The sequence below is a fragment of the Pelmatolapia mariae genome, linkage group LG13, assembly GCF_036321145.2.
Source record: "Pelmatolapia mariae isolate MD_Pm_ZW linkage group LG13, Pm_UMD_F_2, whole genome shotgun sequence".
In the NCBI taxonomy this organism is placed as follows: Eukaryota; Metazoa; Chordata; class Actinopteri; order Cichliformes; family Cichlidae; genus Pelmatolapia; species Pelmatolapia mariae.
This window is the reverse complement of record NC_086238.1, coordinates 24,104,727-24,125,000: the sequence shown is the minus strand read 5'-3', so window position 1 is coordinate 24,125,000 and position 20,274 is coordinate 24,104,727. Positions and strand designations below refer to the sequence as shown.

The following is a 20,274-nucleotide window of genomic DNA, read 5'->3' as shown; positions in this document are numbered from 1 at the left end:
TGACAAAAAAAGATAAATAAATAATATAAAATGGACATAGCAGCCCTGCTAGCACTAAAAGCTCTGGACTCTTCCAGAGAAAAGGCTAATGAATTCTGTGTGTCCCCGGTTAGCTCACTGTCAGCATACTTGTAACAAGTAGTTGTAACAAGTCTCATAGCGGATATATTTATTTATTTTTTTAAGATGTCAGATCCAACTGATCTGACATCGTTGTTTGTGCTTTACGGCCAGGAGTGATAAATTCTTGTGAATAAACTGGTAATAACAGGGATTAGAAACAAAACAAAATTTTAAAGAAAAACAGTTTTTTAGGTAAATGCTAAAATGACACATACTGCACACAACTTTTATTAACATCCTTATGTAACAAGTCTCTTGTTACCTTCATTGAATTTATTTTTAACTCCCGACCTGACTGTACTTTTTTACCACAAAAAACAAAACAAAATTGTATCAGTTACTGAACAAGTGCAATATCTTTTATAGCTAAAATGCTACAAAAAAAGCTCAGATTCAAATTGTTTAAACAATATACAGCTTGAGTCATAACATGAGAAACATTCAGATGAAACAGCCACCCTGTCTTGAGTTGTCTATTTCTATGCTGTCTGCATACCCAAACACTGTTTACAGTCAAGTCACTTACAATTACCTCAGACATCAACCTGCTTACAAAATCAATTGCAAGACAGCAAAAACAGTGTAATTAATCATGACATGGCTGAGTGGAGAGTGATGGACAAGACAAAAGAGATCAGCTGGATGGGAAAGTAGCCTGATTCTGCTTCCCTTTCAGAATACTGGTGTGAAGACATTAGTAAGCATGTCAGACTTGAGATAGAACAAGAAGATTTATAGCAGAATAGTGTATCACTTTTTGTGTGTGTATATATTTACTGATTGATAGAAACTCACCAAACTGTAGTTTTTTCATGGCAGCTACATATTTTTCCTCCAAAGAGCGGAGTACGGACAGGGGCTTCGGCCGGCTTGACACCTTCCTTGAAGACTCCACTAGTTTCTTCTCTGGTAAAGAAAAGGTTGAGAGTAGGGAGCAAAAATATCAAAGCCCAGAATAAGAAAAAGACCTAGGAATGTGTGTTTTTTGTTTTGGTGTTTCTCACTGTGCTCATCTTTACCAAAACCTCCCACATGCCCAACAGGTTTTATTATTAACTCTCAGTATATAACAAATGGTAAATGGTAAATGGCCTGTATTTATATAGCGCCTTACTAGTCCCTAAGGACCCCAAAGCGCTTTACATATCCAGTCATCCACCCATTCACACACACATTCACACACTGGTGATGGCAAGTCAACTCTACCTCTCACTTATCACATCTGGTTTCAAAACACCAAGACGACAATGACAAATACTCAGCTAGAGGCTTCAAAATGGGATTTCAGAAACCAATGCAACTAAATCCATTTGGTGCACAGTTTGTGTGTGTCTGACCAATGTAGCCAGGACCACTGAACAAAGGGATATTTTCTGTGCATCTAAGAGTCCCTTTAGAAATGGAGTGTTCTGAGACTGAGGAAGTTCAATATAAATTATTTCCTGCTACATTCACAAATGGAAATTGATGAGGTACAAGCTAAAACCAATACATTCAAATATAAAGGTTCTGTAATAAATTCTTGCTTCATTAAGGTTATAGTCAATATTCAGTTTTAGTTTGAAGTGTTAAGTCAATTCAGTTTGGAGGCTTCAATTTTAGATGTTGCTGACCTACATTGCATTATATACAGTTATTCAGCCTTGTTTATTTAATTCAAGGCGCTATAAAGGGATGAGCTGTTTCTAAGACTTTTGAGAAAAAAAAGTAAGAACATTTATTGGATAAATAATGAACTTCAATCAGCATACATTACGTCTATTAGTGTTACATTTAGTAACTATATTTTCTGAGATTAATGCATAATAATACTGTCTTCACCTAGCCACCAAGACATATAAGCAACAAGGCAAATAAATAGTATTGTGACAAAATATTTTACAATTCAGCGGTGCTCAGATGTCTAGATCTAGTATAGTTGCTGGCCCACTGAAGTGATCTCAGCAGCTTTCACAAACACAGGAAAAATGATAGAAGTGATTAAACTTACGAGAAAAACAAGAATGGGTCAAAGGCTATGCTCTCCATTTCCACTGCTGAGATTAAGTGTAAAAAGGAAATAGTGGCAACAGCAGCAATATAATTACAATATAAGACTCAAATTGGTTTTTTTTTTGTCTGCCTACTCTATAGAGCAAAGGCACAGCTAATTGTCCTGGAAGATTTCAAAGGCGAAGACCAACTCAATGGATGAATACGCAGATCTTTTACAGATGTAAAAGATAATCTAGACAACCTATTCCACAGAAAATGTTGGCCTCTTACTTAAAAGATATATGATTGGCCAATGTTTTCTGTGGAATAGATTATCTAAAGCTTTAAAATAGAGCCTAGAATTCAGGGTTTCTGCAGGTGTGCTAACAGACATGAACCCTATTATTGCAATATGCTCAAAAGTACTCTACTCCTCCACCATTAAATCAAATTCACAGTTTTTTCCTGCTATCAAGCACATCAACAGTCATCAACTGCGAGACAATTATTTACAAGCTCGAGAAAGAATATTATACAATTTTTCCATAAAGATATGTTTAACAAACAGAACTGCAATTGAATCTTGGAAGAATACAAACTGTACAGAGCAGTGGCTGATATCATTATCTGGCCTGTTCAGATAACTGAACACTTCAAAGGGACTTTCTCTTCTCAGTCAATACCATCCTCCACTTTTTTGATTATAACTCATGTCAGAGACATTTCTTAAAGCCTTTACACTAATTAAAAGATTATTCATGTATTGTGCACTAATGCTGCAAAGCTATACACTGGACAACTCTGCATAATCGGTAATCATAGAGCCCTTTGCCATATGGATTTCTTTACATGAAATGACAGAACATTAATCTTTATCCATAGCCCCCTACCTCACATGCACACTTCCATCAAGTCTAATAGCCAGCTCCCCACCTAAGTGATCAGTTAGATGACCAATTTATGTAGAGCATAAAAACTTAATGCAGGGAGTAGCAAGAAATGGATGGGCGGGGGAAACCTAATATTGTGTACTGTGAAGCAACACAGAAACAGGAAAGGTGTCATGTTTCATCATGACAGACATTTTATTGATGGCGCTGCTACCTTAAGATGGCTAATGACTTGTCTCTCTTTATTTTTCGATGTCTTATACAGGTTAGGTCATATTTACTTTGGCCTTTTCTGTTCTTTAGTCTGAATCTTGTGTTACAATTTTAACTGACTGTTTATCTTTGTAGGACTCATAAAACATTTCAGAACCCACCTTCGAGGAGGGAGAAAAAAAACATAGGCCAAGGAATGTGGAACAAATTTAAACAAGACATCAGAAAAAGTTTCCCACGTGTGGGACTAATAAAGGTTATCTTATCTTAGTAGCATATAGCCCATCATCCACCACAAAAGCTACAGGGTAACATTAGAAGCAGATTTAGATAATAGTGAATGTGACCTGCAGTTTCAGACAGTTTGGTCAAGTTCAATTTTCAATAACAGTCCAATGGTGTCCTTGACTGAAATTAAATTGTCAGGCTGCAGTCAGTCATTTAGACTTTGATAAGCTAAAGACAATAGATCTGGTACCTGCTAAAATCATTCAGCTCAAGTTGTGACACGGGAAATTTGGAGGGAGGGAGGGGCATCTCAGAGCTTCACATTTTTTTTAAAAAATATTTGATTTCCAAACTTGTTTTTATACAAATCTGGGTATGTGCTGTGTTCACTTAAATGTACTGAACAGTGTGACCTGAGAGCCTTCAGATTTAGAGCAAACAGTGCAGAGAATGAGAACTTGGCAAATACAGTTGTTTTTTTAGGTAATAAAGCCTCATGTTAGGCTGTGTATACATACCCTGGTTGGCCTGCCGTAGGTTTGTAGTAGCAGCGTAGACTATCTCAGCTGTCCTCTGGATGTCAGGCACCAGCAGAGTCAAACCCTCGGGCTCTGGGTCTGAGCTCTCTGATTTTGCCACACCTTTACTTTTATCTTTCTTTGACCTGGAACACACACAGATTGTGTTGTTTAATAACTTGGTTTTTTTTAGAACTTTTTCTGAAACAAAAGATGATTATATGGATGCAGGTTTTATTGCTATAAATTATTATTATTGTTATTATTATTAAGATCTGTTGCCTGTTATTTAAATTATCAACTTCTCTGGGAATATAACCAGGTCAGTAATCCAGATAACAATCCCCATCCCCAGTTCACACATTTTTACCCTGAAAGAAAATAAAATTACTATATAAGATAACAACGTGTTTGTGTGGTGCTTCTCTTCCATGGCCACTCTTAGAACTTTGCTCTGCACATTTTAAAACAGTATTTTACATTCTGCCAAATATATGGGCCCAACAGCTGCCAACCCAGAATTGTGACTTAAAAATGAAGATAAGTCTCTAGGAAACACAGCTGGCAGTTCAAGTGATCACTCTCAGTGCCTGGGTATTTTTCTTCAGTTTTAAAAAAAAAATTAAAGTTCCTATTTTGTGTGTGAACCTGGAATGTGAGAACTGTGCGTGTATAATGTCCTATCGCCATCAAAATGATGCTCCACACAAGAAAGGCAACGCGATGCAATAAAGGTCAGTCATTTTAAATGACATCTGTCCCTTAGGTTATATCACAGACATTCCCATTACACCTGACATGGATTCTAAACTCCTGTGGCTCAAAGTTTTACCTGCACCAAGCACTATATGCCTTCAATAAGCTATCTCGCTCTCACTAACTTGTTATGAACTATAAGGTTTGCTGCCCCTTGGTATGTTAAATAAAGTATGCTGGCAGCATGACAGCTACTGCAACATGCAGTAGCTGATGCATTTGCAGGCATTTTCTAAAAATACCTTCAAATGCATCATTCATAACAAGGCACTGTGACATGTATGTACACAGTGTGTGTGTGTCAATCTCACTACAGTATGTTGTCAAAAAGCTTACAGCAGCAGTGGTTGAGCTGAGCATGCTGGATATAATAAAAAATGCACATACTTTTTTCTTTCACAGGCAGTGTCCCTTTTGGGGTACATTTTAATGGTAAGTGTGAATACAGCTTGAGATATAAAGAGCCCATCTTCAGCAGTATTGTTTGTTAATGATAATGAAGAACTGGGACAGTAAGGTCTTGGCTATATCCAACTATTCAACTTAAATTTCTGGTGACATAAAGGATCTGATTTTTGTAATCTAAAATGCAATGAAAAAGTCTTAAGACTTGGTACCAAAAAAACAAAAAACCAAACCAAAACAAACAAACAAACAAAAGAAGCCCATAAATGGTTTAAATAATTGAGATCACTTAAAAATTTAAAACCTTAAACTCATTAAAGCTTTCTATTAAGGTGAAAAGAGTTATTCCCACTTGATTTTATTTGTGTCACCTGAGGCGATTGGTGTATGTGTCAACGCATGTTTTCATCTTTGCCAGCAGCATCCCAACAGAGGTTTGGCCCTCAGCATGCTCTTCGTCCTCTTCTTCCTCATCCTGGCCTGGGTCTCCAGTCAGAGGCAGCAGCAGAGGAACCAGTGCCGTGCAGGTAGAAATGGCCCTCAGCAGCTCCAGTAGTGCTCGATAGAGGGGGACGTGGCGTGCCATATCTAGAACTGTAGAGACAACGTGGATATAGCGTTACATGTTTACTGGTAGATATAACCAAATCTAGGGTCACCATTCCCAACATCATGGTCCAGAAAACTGATTGCTGTGAAGTTGCTCACCATCTAAACACATGTGTTCAGTGCTGCCACTATTGACACGATTCAATATTTCAGCAGAACTTATGAACAAAGTAGTGGAGTCCTTTCTGCAGCTTCCTTGTGAAGGTAAACTAATGACTAAAGACTTCTGCCCTGCAGCCTAAAGGAGATGGAGGTTTTCCAAAAACATAACAAAGACTTAGCTTATCAGAATTTCAAATAAAAGCTGCAGTATTACACTTTGTTTTGTATAACAATTAAAAAAAGTAGAATTGTGTGTGTGTGTGTGTGTGTGTGTGTGTGTGTGTGTGTGTGTGTGTGTGTGTGTGTGTGTCAATCAATCAGTGGTCTATCTCTGTCCTATCTAAAGTCACAAACCAAACCTGACAGCTCTTACTTCTTGTCAACAAGTGAGGTCTGAAATAACAGGATGTGGATGGCCCTGGAGCCTGAGTCAGCTAGAGACGTATGCTGAATGGAGGTTTGTGCTTAGCAGCACACACGTTGAGAAACAGTCTCTTTGCTTTCTCTGCTCTCTACATTTTCTTTTTCTATAATAATTATATGAGATGTCATATCCCATCAACATAGCGTCAGATATCATTCAAAACAAGTCCACCTCTTCCTCACTTCCATATCAAGTGGGGTGGTCTAGAGAGACACTAACTCCCTCATGCCATTTAGAGAACAACAATGTGTGAGGTTTAGACACAGTCTTTCCCATATGTGGTTAAGAACAGGACACAAACAGCTGGTAATTTTTTCTGACACTGGGTTCTGTCCATATAAATATGCGGAGCACAGACTAGACACAAGGTGTGCAGCTGCTGTTGCTCCTTTGAGGTGAAAGGTGGTGTGTAAAAGGCCAGCAGTTCTACAGGGGAACATGTGCCAACAACCTTTGGGATATAGGCGAGGTTGAGCCGCATATTGACCTAAGTATTATCTGAGGAGAACTGAATGCATGACTGATGCACACAGAGAGCGTGGATTTCTCCTCCTAAATGCTTAGCCAAAGTTAAAACAATCAATAGAGCTGTCTTCAAGGACAGAAATTTTACCTAAACATCTTCCAGGGGTTCATATGGGAAACAGGATAACGCAGCTAATACTGTGGGAAGGTCCCACGATGGAGCCAGTGGCCTAGATTTAGGCAATTTACAGCGTGGACCCTTCATGAGACAGCATATTAAACAGTTTTCCCCTCAAAACCAATAAGGCAGGCTGAAATTGCTGCCAAATACACTTAAATGGTGGAGAGGGCTTTACCCCTCTCAATCAGGGCCTGAAAAGCGATTGGCAGTCATTGTAAGCACCACTTTTCAAACACACGCCACTTGTGCTCATATAGCAGTAGATTATGCTCTAGAACACTGAATACTGTCAATAACACTATGAGGGAGCCCCACTGAGTTTATTAAACCACTCACATAGAGCTAGCCTCTCTGGGTTGGGGTGGAATACTTCCCCCTGGGCCGGAGACAGGAGGTCTCTGTGTAGTGGTAACAGCCAAGGTGGGCTGCACAGCAGCTGGAAATTCTCCGCAAGCTAGTGCTTCCCTGGCCAGTGTGGGGCTATCAGGATCATAGAGTGACCTACAGATAGGGAGTCCAGGCTGAGCCCTATCAAAGTAATGGTTGAGTTCTCCTCAATATGCTCTTTTTCACATTTATCTGGAAATCTAAACGCTCCAGATAATGTATAACAGCATCTGTGTGACAAGCCGCTTCCTGGCGGGTTGGGGCTTCTACCACCTAGTCGTTGATGTATGTGGCCATTGAGCAGGGCCATGCCGGTGTCCCATCACCTGTGACGGGGGTGACGGGCACGTCTACATTCTGACAACGTTCTGTGTTATGGCAGACAGCATTGCTCTGTTTTTCCAAGTGTTTTACATCACTTGACAGCGCCTTAGGGAAACTACCTGGATGTGCATGTCTGGACTTTTTTTTTTTTTTTTTTTTAAATACAGAACACATGAGAGAAGTGCTTGTGAAACAACACTTCAAACTTTGGCTCTGTTGGGTCCAGTGACAGGAACACCGGCTCGAGTTCTGCACTTTGTATGGAACATGTCCCGTTGAACTTGCTCTGGAACACAGGTGGGTGGGGGAAGAGCGGCCCATGAAGGGGACAAGCTGGGCTCGCTCTCCCCTAGAGGAGATCCTTTTAGGGGATGGGCTGCTTCTTCCTCCTCCAGGTCACGACAGCTAGGGGGAGGAGGAGGGGCCGCTTGATGTCTGGCCTGAGGAGACTACTTCTTAGTCCATGGATTCTTAGAAGCCCCAGCAGCCTGGGGCGCTGCCTGCGTCCAGAGGCAGAGTAACACCCACCCCAAAGAGACCCTGAGGGATGACAGGGGTGTCGATGAGTTTGCATATTCTCCCTGTGTTTGCGTGGATTCTCCCTGGGTACTCCGGCTTCCTCCCACAGTCCAAAGACATGGGAACTCTAAATTGCCCATGGGTGTGGGTGTGGATGTGGGTGTGAATGTGAGCGCGAATGGTTATCTCTGTCTATGAGTTCACCCTGCGACAGACTGGTGACCTGTCCAGGGTGTACCCCCCTCTCGCCCTAAGATAGCTGAGATAGGCTCCAGCCCCCCCGCAACCCTGAAAAGGATAAGCGCAAGTGGATGGATGGATGTGGTATCTGGTTTAGCTGTCATGGCCTCTTCTAGCTCAGCTTAGTAAGCCATTAGCATGGAGGAGATGTTGTGGGCTCTTACCGACAGAGCCGCTGCCTTGTAGCACTTATCCATAAGGCTGGACTAAAAGCGGTCTGTCTTGGAGGGGAGGGATGGAGCCAATGAGGACAGAGATGTCTTCGGGTGAAGATGGCTTGCTACCAATGGCTCCACTCGCGGCATCTGGCGGAGGCTGACAGACTCCATCCCCCTTACAATCCAGCACCCTTACAATTTTCTCACTGTATGGCTTTGCTTTCCACGTCACCGCTATCTCATAGAGTAGCTCCGGGAAAACAGGCAACATATACTTCACTGGGTTTTTTTTTTTTTTTTTTTGCATTTGGCAATTTCTTACCATCAAAACAAGATTTTACAACCCCGGTTTGCACAGCGGGCCACAGATTGTAGACCCTAGCAGCTTCGGACTTGTACATTTTCCTGCACGTCGGCATCCAGGGGAGACGGCAGTGACAATTTTTCAACCTCGCTGGTAGCTGAGGGCTTTGCAGCCCAGCGGCCACACAAACCCAGAGACCTCATGGAGCCCCAACCCACAGTGCTCAAGATCAAGCTGCAGTCCACACCACCGCGTAGCTCCAGAAAACATACAGAAAGGCCTCTACCAGAGCCCAAAACACCCTCAAGCATGTCTTAAGTAAGAATATATGTACGACCATAAAAAACAGTGAACTTGCCTAGATGCTTAGCTACTTCACACTGGGCAAAAGAGCTTTTTTGTTAAGTCAGTCTTGTAGTTCTATTTCAAGATGTTTGAAGATATTCCAGTCTGGCTACAAGGAGCACACTGTTTGACAATGTCTCTTTTTCAAGGTTTGGCTGCCTTCGGTAAAAGTCTGATGACAAGTAGCCACAGGAATGGAGAAAGGGATTCCAAAAGTATTTGAAAGAGGTTGCTTGTTTTTTTGTTTTGTTTGTTTAGAAAATAAACTATTTGGCAAATGTGATTTATGACTCAGTGTTGGGCTCATTTTCAGTTGTTGTTTGTTGGTTGCATGAAGCAGCACCTTACAGAAGCCATCGAATACAAGGGTCTGTTGAGACAGTGCAAAAAGTCTGAACAGGCTAACAATGTAAGCCATATCATTTTCTTCAAAGGGACATCTACTTGTGTGTGTGTTAGGGCTGTTCGATATAACGATATATATCGGATGACGATATAAAAACATCTATCGTTTCATTTTACGCTATCGTTTGTTTCGTGGTGTCGCAAAATAAACTGTTTATGGCAATATTTTTTCATTGTTTTGATGGTCAGTGTAGTGGCTATATTAATTTCTTAAAGTTCTCTCTTTCTCTTATATTTTATATAACCACACTACGGATGGACAAGCGCCTGTTTTTATGCGTTGTGGTTAGCAACAACGACGGTAACAGCATCGCGTGTCCCCTTGTTTATGTTCCACATAAACCTTTCACAATAAAGCTCAAGATCCTGTTGAGACTTTTCAAAATAAACTGAATGACGTGAAAGAGCAGATTATTTACGGATGAGAAGTGAAAAAGAGCCGCCAGGTGCTAAAAAATAAACCTTAGACTAAAACGTTAGAACAGGCTTTTCCCCGCAGCACGCTGTGTAATAAATACTCAAAGAAAACGGTGGCCGTTATGTCTAAAAATGAATCGTTTCATGCATCGGTTAAAACACTCGACTCCAGCTACATGACGCGCAGCTGGAAACACTTCCCGCAAGACTAGCTTCCCGAGATTCACAGAATTTACAGAAAATGTTACATTTTTGTGATTTATATCGTTATCGGGACGATAGAATTCTTATATCGGGATATGAGATTTTGGTCATATCGAACAGCCCTAGTGTGTGTTGCCTTGAAGTGTCAGCCTCCGCTCTTGTTTGTGGCTCCCAGACTGTTTTACATTTATATTGAAATTTCCAAGTCCTTTCTGTTCTACTCCTAGCATCTGCACAACACTGACCTCCCAGAGCTTTAATCCTTTAACCACTGTCTGTGGATGACACCTTGCAAGAAATCTCAATCCCCTTTTGATACATCTATGTAATTACTGGGGGCAATCGAATCTGAATTCCTCCTCCCATGAATTGTTAATGTCCGGTTGTTTTCTCCAACCTTAAAAGGAAGAGGAAACCAATTTAAGCAGGGTCTACTGAATGGGAAAAAAATAATATTCGAGCATCTTTTAAGCAAAACACAAGATTAAAAGCAGACAGTTTCAGAAGGAACATAGGCATTAGAAAGCATATTCCCATGTTGACCACCACAAAAATGTTAGTTTTTCAATTTTTACTGCTTTAAAGACACAGCAAAAACCTCTGTTTGAGCAAAACACAGAATTTATTTTGACACTTTCTATAAGCAAAAGTAATATTTCTATCCTTTTTTAACATGGCAAATTGTAAATGGACTGGTTCTTATATAGCGCTTTTCTACTATACCGGAGCACTCAAAGTACTTCATACCACCTGGCTGATTCAACTATGCACACACTCATACTTCAACGGACTCCTCAACTTGGGGTTTCTGAGCTACAAGCCGCGCTTTGAGACCTAAAGGGGACCCATTAACCTGATTTATTATTATGGTTCAGATTAGCTTTGCAAATTTCAGTGTAAAATATTTTAATTTAAAATTCTTTGGAAACCACTCTTTGCAAAGTCACAGGTCCTGTAATCAGTAACCTTTTTCCCCACAGAAAACACCAAGCTCAGCTATGAAATGTTTGGTTCCAACATTTGTTGAAACATGAGCCTAATCTTAATCCACAGAAATGTGTCATGGGCAAAAGATGTACTTGGGAATATTGGCATTTATAATATTTAAACTAGCGTGACAGAGTTTTTAAGTTTCAAAGTGAAACGACTCAACAAATACTGGATGGAACATCCATATTACACACAGACAGATTCTAACAATTTCTGCCAATCCAAAATGTGCAGAACACTCTAGAATACATTTGGATATCCCAGCTCTCTCTGAATAAATTAATATCCATGATATCTGTAGTCTCCATCACCAAATGGAAAACTGAACAATGATGTAGAGCAAATGGCAAAGACAAGAATCTGACCTTTTGTGCTCAGCCACAAGATGAGCTGCAACCCAAAGAGGATGAACATCCATCAAAACTATGACCATTCTGGTAGTGCTGACCTGCAGTCATTGCAGGACTGAGAACAGAGAATCTCCACTCTGTGTGATTTAAGGCCTTCAGAGGGCAATATGGAGACAGGTGTTTGGCGCAGCAATTCTGGATGTTCAGCCTGATTAATAGTTATCAGGCCTATAGACCTGTCGTAAAGCACCTGTGATGAATTAGTGTGGCATGTGTTAGAGCTGCTTGAAACAAAAGTATTACTGCTGGATCCTGTTCACCCATTTAATCTCCACTAGTTTTAAATCAATCATCTTACTGAAATTATGCATCCATATGTTGCATACCTCCAGAAACACAGTGATGTTAAGATGTAGATATTAAAGGCAGTCTTCCCAAAAGCGGACATCCCAGCAAATTCACTGCATGACCAGACTGTGCAATGGTCAGAGAAACTGGGAGGAGAAAAAAAGCTCAGCTCAGACTCGGCACATTAAATGTTACAATTCTTCATGACCTCCTGGATGGTTTGCTTAGAAGGGCTGCCATAAGAATGCCTCATCCTTCCAAAAAGAACACAGCAGCAGATCTTAGATTTGCAAAGCAGCATTTGAATAAATCACAAGACTTCTGAAACAACACTCCCTTTTTACTCTGTGAGGAAACGCGTTAGTGTAGCATGTTCATTCAACCGTTCACACCCGGCCATACAAGAACTTATTTCATGCTTCTTCTACAGAAAGGCTTTCTATCTATCATTCACATTCATACTCTGATGGATATACTTTAGAGAATAACTGCCGATTAGAGTGACTGCCCTGGATGACCTGCTCTTCCTCCTGAGCTACAGCCACCTCAGATGCTTTATTAATCATTAATGCAGGAATCCAAAGGACTCAACTTCTTTCTTGCAAGTATACGCTCATTAATAATAACATTATGACCACTGAAGTGAAGATGAAGTGTTGTGAACTGATGTAAACAGCTTTTGATCTAGCAGTGAGTTATTGTAAACAATGGTTAGGGAAAAACAAAAGAGTTAAACCACTAACTGCTACTTTAAAGTTCTAAGTTTGCTAGTTGTTCAAGTGACTAAAAAGATATCTGACATTTGCTGATCTCTTTGTAACAACACGCTCTTCTTAATGTTAGCACCCAAGGAGACAACAGATTTGACACCTTTCATCATGAACTTTACATACCACCACAATTAGTAATTAGTAATTAAAATGGTCAATAACACCAAGTTAAATAACATTAAACAAGTGTTTAATGAGTCCGCTTTAATGGGGAAACAGGAGAGTTGATGCGTAGGCAGGTTGCTGCTACAAGGGACGGGTGTTGAGCACACGGGTCACACTGAGTGGGTGGCAAATACTGTGACTCAAGCACGGCTGGACAGTGTCAGGTCTTCCTGACCCCTATAGGGCAAAGGAACAGAGCGGGGAGTAGCTGAAATAGTAAGACTGTGACATGCCTCCGCCAACACACAGTCTGCCTGAGTGGACACCGTAGATAATGTGCATCAAGGAAAGTCTGTGTGGAACAACCAGAAAAAAGTAGCCTGGAGCTCTGTACCATTTTAAAGCACTGAAGAAATAGTGGCTGCATTTTTGTGCAAAAAGAATCCCTTTACAATTCAAGCTACTCAGGTTACTTAGTTTTGGGTTGGCACACACTGTGAACACAGTAACTGGGTTAGAATAAGTAGGAAAACAAAGTGCCTACCAAGAAATAAATAAATAAACACAATTCCTTGCTTCTATTTCTAACTATTTATTGGGGCCAAGAAAAAACAGCCTCTATTGGGTTTATGTTTTATTATTGTCATTTATGCTTAGAAATTTATAATCATTTATGCTTAGAAGTATATAAATGTTTGTAGACTGATAGAGGTTTGATCCTTAGCAGTCTGTAAAGACTCTGTGTGCCTTCCAGAGTGTTCTGGCATGCACACACACACACCCTAAGGTCATGAGAGAGGTCATACCTTCTCTTCTTGATTTATACTATAGGAGGAAACCTACTCTGTATCTGCTTAAGTAAAAGTGCCTTTTGTTTAGGTGGACCGCTGGACTCCTGGCACCAGCTTTGGGGAGTCTTCACAGGGTCACATCTTGACCCCACACACACGCATGCCTATACGTACACACAGACAAGGTACTCTTTGTTCACATGTGTAAAACGTCATATGTTAATGAACTTGTGCATAGTCAAGCAACCACAATAAAGAGCAGTGCTACAAGGGAGCCTCCTTAGATAAACATTTTGTTTCTGCCATGTATGCAAAAATTTTAATTCATCAAAGTTAGTTGTTACCTGAATAAATTAGCAATGATTTCCAAACTATGACTACAATGACAACTAAAAGAAATTCATAATTATCCCAGTTCATCATGTACTTATCCTACATTCCACCTCATAAATAAGACAAAAGGTTCTTAACCAGACATGATACCAAAATAAATAAATTAAAAAAAAACAAACAAACAGCAGAAACTCCTTATTTGTTACAAAAATTGTTTGTAAGGACAATTTTGAAATATTTGTATGTATATTGATGAAGTATATTGAGATAGACTCTTTTACTTATAACATTCTGTTGTACCTGGTTACCAGGTAAATTAAATACTGCTGAAGCCAAATTAATTCAGTCTTAAATTTAAGGTCTGATAGCTAAAATTAATTAATTTAACGTTAATGTATCAACTAATGTTTAAGCAAACATATCTTTTACATAGATGCAATAAATGTGTGCATATGAACAGAAATGAAACAAGAGCTTAAACACCGCAAGAGAGGATTGAAGCAGAAAAAGCCTTAACAAAGCAGACTCCTCTAGTCTGCATGCCTACACATTCCTTGGGCAAGATCCTGAACTCCAAGCTGCTCCAATCCATCCACTAGACTGAGTATGTGCGCAAATGTTCAAAAGTGCTTAGATAAAAGTACTCTATAAATGAGTGTGACTGGATTAACAAGAGAGCACCTTGAGTGCTCAACTATGTACCAGTCACTTTACGATTTAGTAGAAGCTAACTAACTGGACACATAGTAATTGAGCCCAACAACACTGACCTTCTTTTCCTTTATTAAAAAAAAATTATCACTAATGGTTTTCAATGGTGCTACAGGAGGACTGGAAGATGACACATAAAAAAAAATGTATCAACATCAAGTTTGTTTTAAGGCAGTAAAATATTTTATAGAAGCATAGAAAAAGGTTACAGCAGAGTGAGGAGGTTCTATCACAAAATAAAGGGGGGAGTTAGAAAGAAAAAATAGGCAGGCTTGGTGTCTGTTTCAGAAGCCACTGGTTAGAGATAAATATCTAACTGCATGCAGACCCCCACATCTTTTCACTGCCTCCTCCTCTTTGTCCTCCAACCAGCCACATCCATCCTTTATTTCCCCACCGCCTTTTATTGCTGCCTCCTCCTCCTCAACTCCTCCCCTCTCTGCAGGTCTTCCAGAATAACAACAGCTGATGATGGGCACAATTGAACTCAGCCGAGAGCAGCGCAGAGAGGCTGAATTTGCCTCCTTTTTGGATATTTGTCTTGTGTTTTGCTAGGTGGTAAGTGAGCGAGTGTGTGCATGAGTATATGTACTCCACCAGCACCCACAGCAGTGGAGGGAGGAGACAACTCTAAGCGTGAGCGATGTCGTCTCCCCCCTTCCTCCTCCTGCTCCTCCTCACTTCCTCCCTCCCCCCTTCTCTCGTTCTCATGCTTCTTCTAATTCATTGCCACGGACATCAGGATCCGTTCTCGCTCTCTTGCCATCATTCTGCTTGATTATGCAATGCATAGTCCTCCCACGATGACTAACTGGTGTTGGAGAACCACCGTAACAGTGCTGTCACTGGTGGTAGGCGCACATCCATAGTGTCATATCGATTGTCTGACACCCCGACTGCTTTTGGTTTTCTACAGAAATCTGCTCCATGGGAATTTACAGCTTTTCCTGCTCCTCTGGAATATCACCTGCCACAGACCGCTAATTCGGGGAGCTGCATGTTCTTACCAAGCTCAGAGGAAGCTTGGTGACAGAGAGACTCTTATCAGTTCATTCAGAAAAAATAATCACATTGCTTGCTAGGCTTTTTTGTTTTGTTTTTTTTTGTTAAAGGCATTCATTGCTAATAGAGGCCAGTAGAAAATTGGGGAGAGTGTGTTACAGCATAAGGTGTAGGCAGGCAGGGGGGTTTCAGCAAAGCCGTGACAGGGAAATCAAGAGAAGGAGCAGACGGTCGGTATAGGAGTAAATCAGGGGAGGTGGGAGGGAACAAATGAGGAGAAGCCCTCTCCTCTCCACTACGCAGAGGCTGCTGGTGCTTTAGCAGCAGCAAGGCAAACCTGCTAATGAAAAAAAGGAAAAAAAAAAACAAACTGGCAAGACAAAGGGGGAACTTAATCAGAAGGGAAGTTTGTGGGTAGGGTTGCTGAACTTGACAGGTGGCGCTATAGACAGGAGAAGGGGACAAGTGTCACAAGGAGGTTTTCATTGGAAGCGTCGCTGAGCACCGAGAAGCTGTCGTGGCATCGCCGTCTCTCTCCGCCACTTGGTCTGTCGCTTATAGGCACTGGAACAGTCTTTACCCAGCCTCCCCACCTCTTTTTTTTTCTCCACATGTAGAATGCCCTTAAAGCCATGGTTTTTCTGTGAGGACCCAAAAAGCATGCCGGATGACGATGTCTTACACCTAAGGCGCCTTAGGGTAAGCCACTTTCCCCTTCCTACCCTATTGCTTTTGACTTATCTGAATTTAAGAATAATTTTCCAGACTTGAAGGGAAAGAGTGTGAATGTTATTCTATTATAAACCCAAGGATAGAAATATGCTGTTCATCTTTCAGACAACATCGTTAGCTCCTAATTCTTTCCTTCTAAGACTTATCCATAGGGAAAATGGGAATTATGCTCAGAACAACTACTTCAAGGAGCCTGGGATAGGGGGGATTATTCATTTAAGACCTATACAGAGGAGGTGGGTGTAGCATGCTCAATCTTTAAATCAAACTTATTTTAACATGGAGAATGCCAATGAGCATTATTGCTAACAATTTAAAAGCTTCATTCCAAGTAATCCTAAAATGAGGCTGACTGAGTGCTGGCTTCTAGCTCACAACTGAGGAGCTCAGCTACAAGCTGTAGCAGGTTGTAAGAAGCAGTCTTCAAAGACTAATCTCCATTCCACTCTATGCAGCCATTGTTGTATTTGATTCATGATTGATTTTCCTGTGGCTGGTGGGGTGGGAGGGATTATGTTGGCACTGCCTGAACCAGGGCTGTTTGAACGAGTTTTTTGAGCAAAAACTAGCAGATTAGTAATACAGTAAAAAGGATGCAGCTGAGCAATGAAAAGACACGCAATTATGATTTACTGTTACTTTCAGTGCTTGTCTGACACAGTCCCCTTCACTTCCTTTTATTCCAGATAAGTGCACCCTTGCCAGGTTAGGTGAATAACAGGACCATGGGTACTACAGTCATCACCCTTGATGACGTGCGGGCACTGGAGCTCAAGGAGGAGCAGGAGGAGTCCATACTGGCCATGCTAGGCATCATTGGCACATTTCTTAACCTGTTTGTAATCGTTTTTGTTTATATCTACACCACACTGTGACATACCAAAACTGAAGAAAAGGATTTCTAAATCAGAGAAAATATGCAAGAAAAGCTGAAGTGAGCAGTAGTGAAGGACGGGGTTAATTAGAAAGCCACACATGTTGGAGAAAGAAGTTTGCAATGAAAGTCTATCCCAGAGAGAGGAGAAGGGAAATCAACAGACTGGTTAAAGATGTAAACAAACAAGCCATATTGCCAAGCCACAGCCATGAGCCGACAAGATAACAAAGGGCTGGGAGACATGGCAGGAACAGGACTAGGCTGGAACCAGGGTATGCAGAGCCAGATGGACATCATCAAGCTCCCAGCCAGGACTGACTCCCCCGTGTGGCCCAAGAGGAAAAACAAAATCAGATTTTTTTTGGACTGTTGTACTTACTGGAAAGAAGAAATGTTGTAGAAAACCGATATATTTTCTCTCTTTTTAAATTCAAAACTTTTGAGAGCATAATTGCTACTTGTCTGGAAGGAGTTTTCAACAATATGATTAAAGGCAAAGTCTATAAAGTGACAACTGGAAGCTGCTTCTGGAAACACTGCTGGTCACCTGTAAGTCTTCAGGGCCACAAAATGTGTTTGATTCAGGGCCCTTACAGTAATACAAATACAGCACTCTTCCTAAGCAATGTGGCTGTACAACAACTTCCGACAGACCTGCAACTTCACATTATGTGTACCACAAATTCACACTATACTGAGGTGTTCTAGAAGTGCTTCCCAAACCCCAAAAGTGTGAAACTATTTTTGATAATACACAGGTCTTACACAGCAGTCACAGTTGCAAGACATTAAGGAATGGGATCAACTTGGAAACTACATAATTTAATTACATTTGAAATGGGGCTTATGCTCTATATTCTTTCTTCATCTCTGTCCATCTTTGAAAGTCGGTGAGTGTGAGTAAAATGTGTCAGGTGCAGAGGGAGCGCAGAGGTCTCTTCATTTATTTGCTCATATTCATTTAAGGGTAGTGTCAGCAATCATTTTCCTGTATTAAAAAGCTTTTGATAAATATCTGAATAACGTCTAGATGTATTGTGGAATTGGGGGACATTTGAACAATAAACACCCAAGAATAACAATAAGAATGAGTTTCCAGCCTCATCTGTGAAAACCCCCAAGGTGTGTGCATAGAAGGACTCGTGTATATAACTTTACATGAATGGGATCTAATTACAACAATGATCACTGGTGGTGGCATCTTACGTCTCACCCTTGCCCTGATCCACTTCAAAGTGCTCATCTACCCATTTTAACTGCAAGGAGGGAAGCGTGTGGTAATAGAATCTACAATTCCACGGGTGAGCAGCAATAAACTGCAAATTCACAAATCCACAGGGACATTGTGGTAATGAATGAAGGTGGTGCTGTGGCGTATTTAGCTTTCACCTTGTACTGATGTCAATAATATGCCTTGTGATGTAGGAAATCCTTGAAGTGTGTACGGGTTTGTATAGAGAACAAAAGACTTTCTGTGCACAAGGTCAAGCATTTCATTCAAAAGCATCGTTTTTCTTAGCCTGCTGTGAAAAAACAGTTAAAACAAATGAGTGGACAAACTGTGAGGCCTATGCATTTGGAAAACACAAAGGAACTGCTTTCTTTGCCACATGATGAATCACTACCGACCATTACTCTCCTACATTATGCTAATGTTTAATCAGCAGGAATGATGCACCAAAATGGCCATTAACTACATACAACATATTTTAACTTTAAATCATATCTGTTTTAGACAAACCAAAACTGGAATTAAGAAGTAAGGTGGAGGGGACATGTGTCATTTCTATTTATGAAATGGATTCCAGATTACTTAATTCCAGTTTTGAGATGTATGCAGAGATGGCAAGGGGGGCAGACATATTTTAGTTCAGTGGAGTTATAAAAAAACAAAACAAAACAAAACCTCGTAAAAGTTGACGGACCAATTTAATGTCTTTAGTCAAGTAAAAGTCAAAAACCTATGACCTACAGAAGATTATCTTGGTGGACAGGCTGTGATTAGTTGACCTGTGCTGCTGCTGCTCTGAGATTTACTGCTCATTAAGGATATGCATAAGATGTAAACAGATGTTTCACGAGCCATCTTTGCTTAGACTCCAGCCATTGTCAGTATACTGTTTACACTGCCCATATCAAGCTTGCATAAAGTTAGATTTTTTTTAAATTCACTTAATTCTAAGTATCATCTAACTACCTAACACTAACTATGAACAACACAGCCATTGTGCACCAATTCAGAACAGTGCTTTACTATAAACTCACCACAGTATGACAAGCTAATCAATTTATCCTGCACATCCTCCAGATATTGGATCTTCACGATCTAATACCCAATCTAAATTGGCACCATGACCACAATTATGGACATTTTCAACCAAAACACTGTTCCAAATCGTTTCAACCTAGTTAACCTCAACTCCTCAGTATAGCATTATAAATGATACATAAATTATGTATTTGCATCTTTAATGTTTTTGTATGTGATAAGCCAGTGATACACAAATAATATCGTATTTTATGTGTTATTGTTCATCCATTAAGGATCAAATCAGTTTAAAGGTCTGAAGGCTCATACTGATGCCAAAAATCTTTCCTCAAGTGTGTTAAACCCTAAAGTTACAAGCCTGTTTTGAAAATATGAGGAGTAAAAAGAACAGATGTGTAAATACTCAAGTACAATTAACAAGGTACATTGTCAGTTCCCACCTCTGGGTATTTAAAACAAATCTCCCTCTTACTCATTGCGGTGGTAGGCACTGTAAGACTGCAATCTTCTGGACAGATACCTCTAATGTTAAGCCTGGAATTACACTTCCAGTTTGGGAGTTATAGGTCCTAATGCTCCTAATCCCACTGGGACCACTTAGAACTTAACTTTCTACACCTGTTCCAGTTGTTCCTGCAGTCCTTGATACTTCTCTATTTTCTCATGCTCCTCCTTCCTGATGTTGTTGTCACATCTATCAAACCTACAGTCTTCTGCATCTTGTCAACCACAACTATGTCTGGTTGGTTGGTCACAGCTGCTTCTCTGTGTGAAACTAGAAATTCCACTGGACCATCGCCCTGTT

The 20,274-nt window shown here is 40.5% G+C and overlaps 1 protein-coding gene across 5 annotated transcripts in view; it reads right to left on the bottom strand.

Moving 5' to 3' along the window:
• Positions 1 to 20,274, bottom strand: part of birc6 (baculoviral IAP repeat containing 6) — a 145,201-nt gene that overhangs the window by 22,816 nt on the left and 102,111 nt on the right. For all 5 annotated transcript variants that reach the window (XM_063491198.2, XM_063491197.1, XM_063491196.1 and 2 more), the window contains 3 exons: positions 5,479 to 5,701; positions 3,947 to 4,092; positions 919 to 1,029 (listed from right to left, as the gene is read on the bottom strand). In XM_063491198.2, the coding sequence (XP_063347268.1) occupies positions 919 to 1,029; positions 3,947 to 4,092; positions 5,479 to 5,701 (480 nt within the window). The remainder of the gene's footprint in view (positions 1 to 918; positions 1,030 to 3,946; positions 4,093 to 5,478; positions 5,702 to 20,274) is intronic.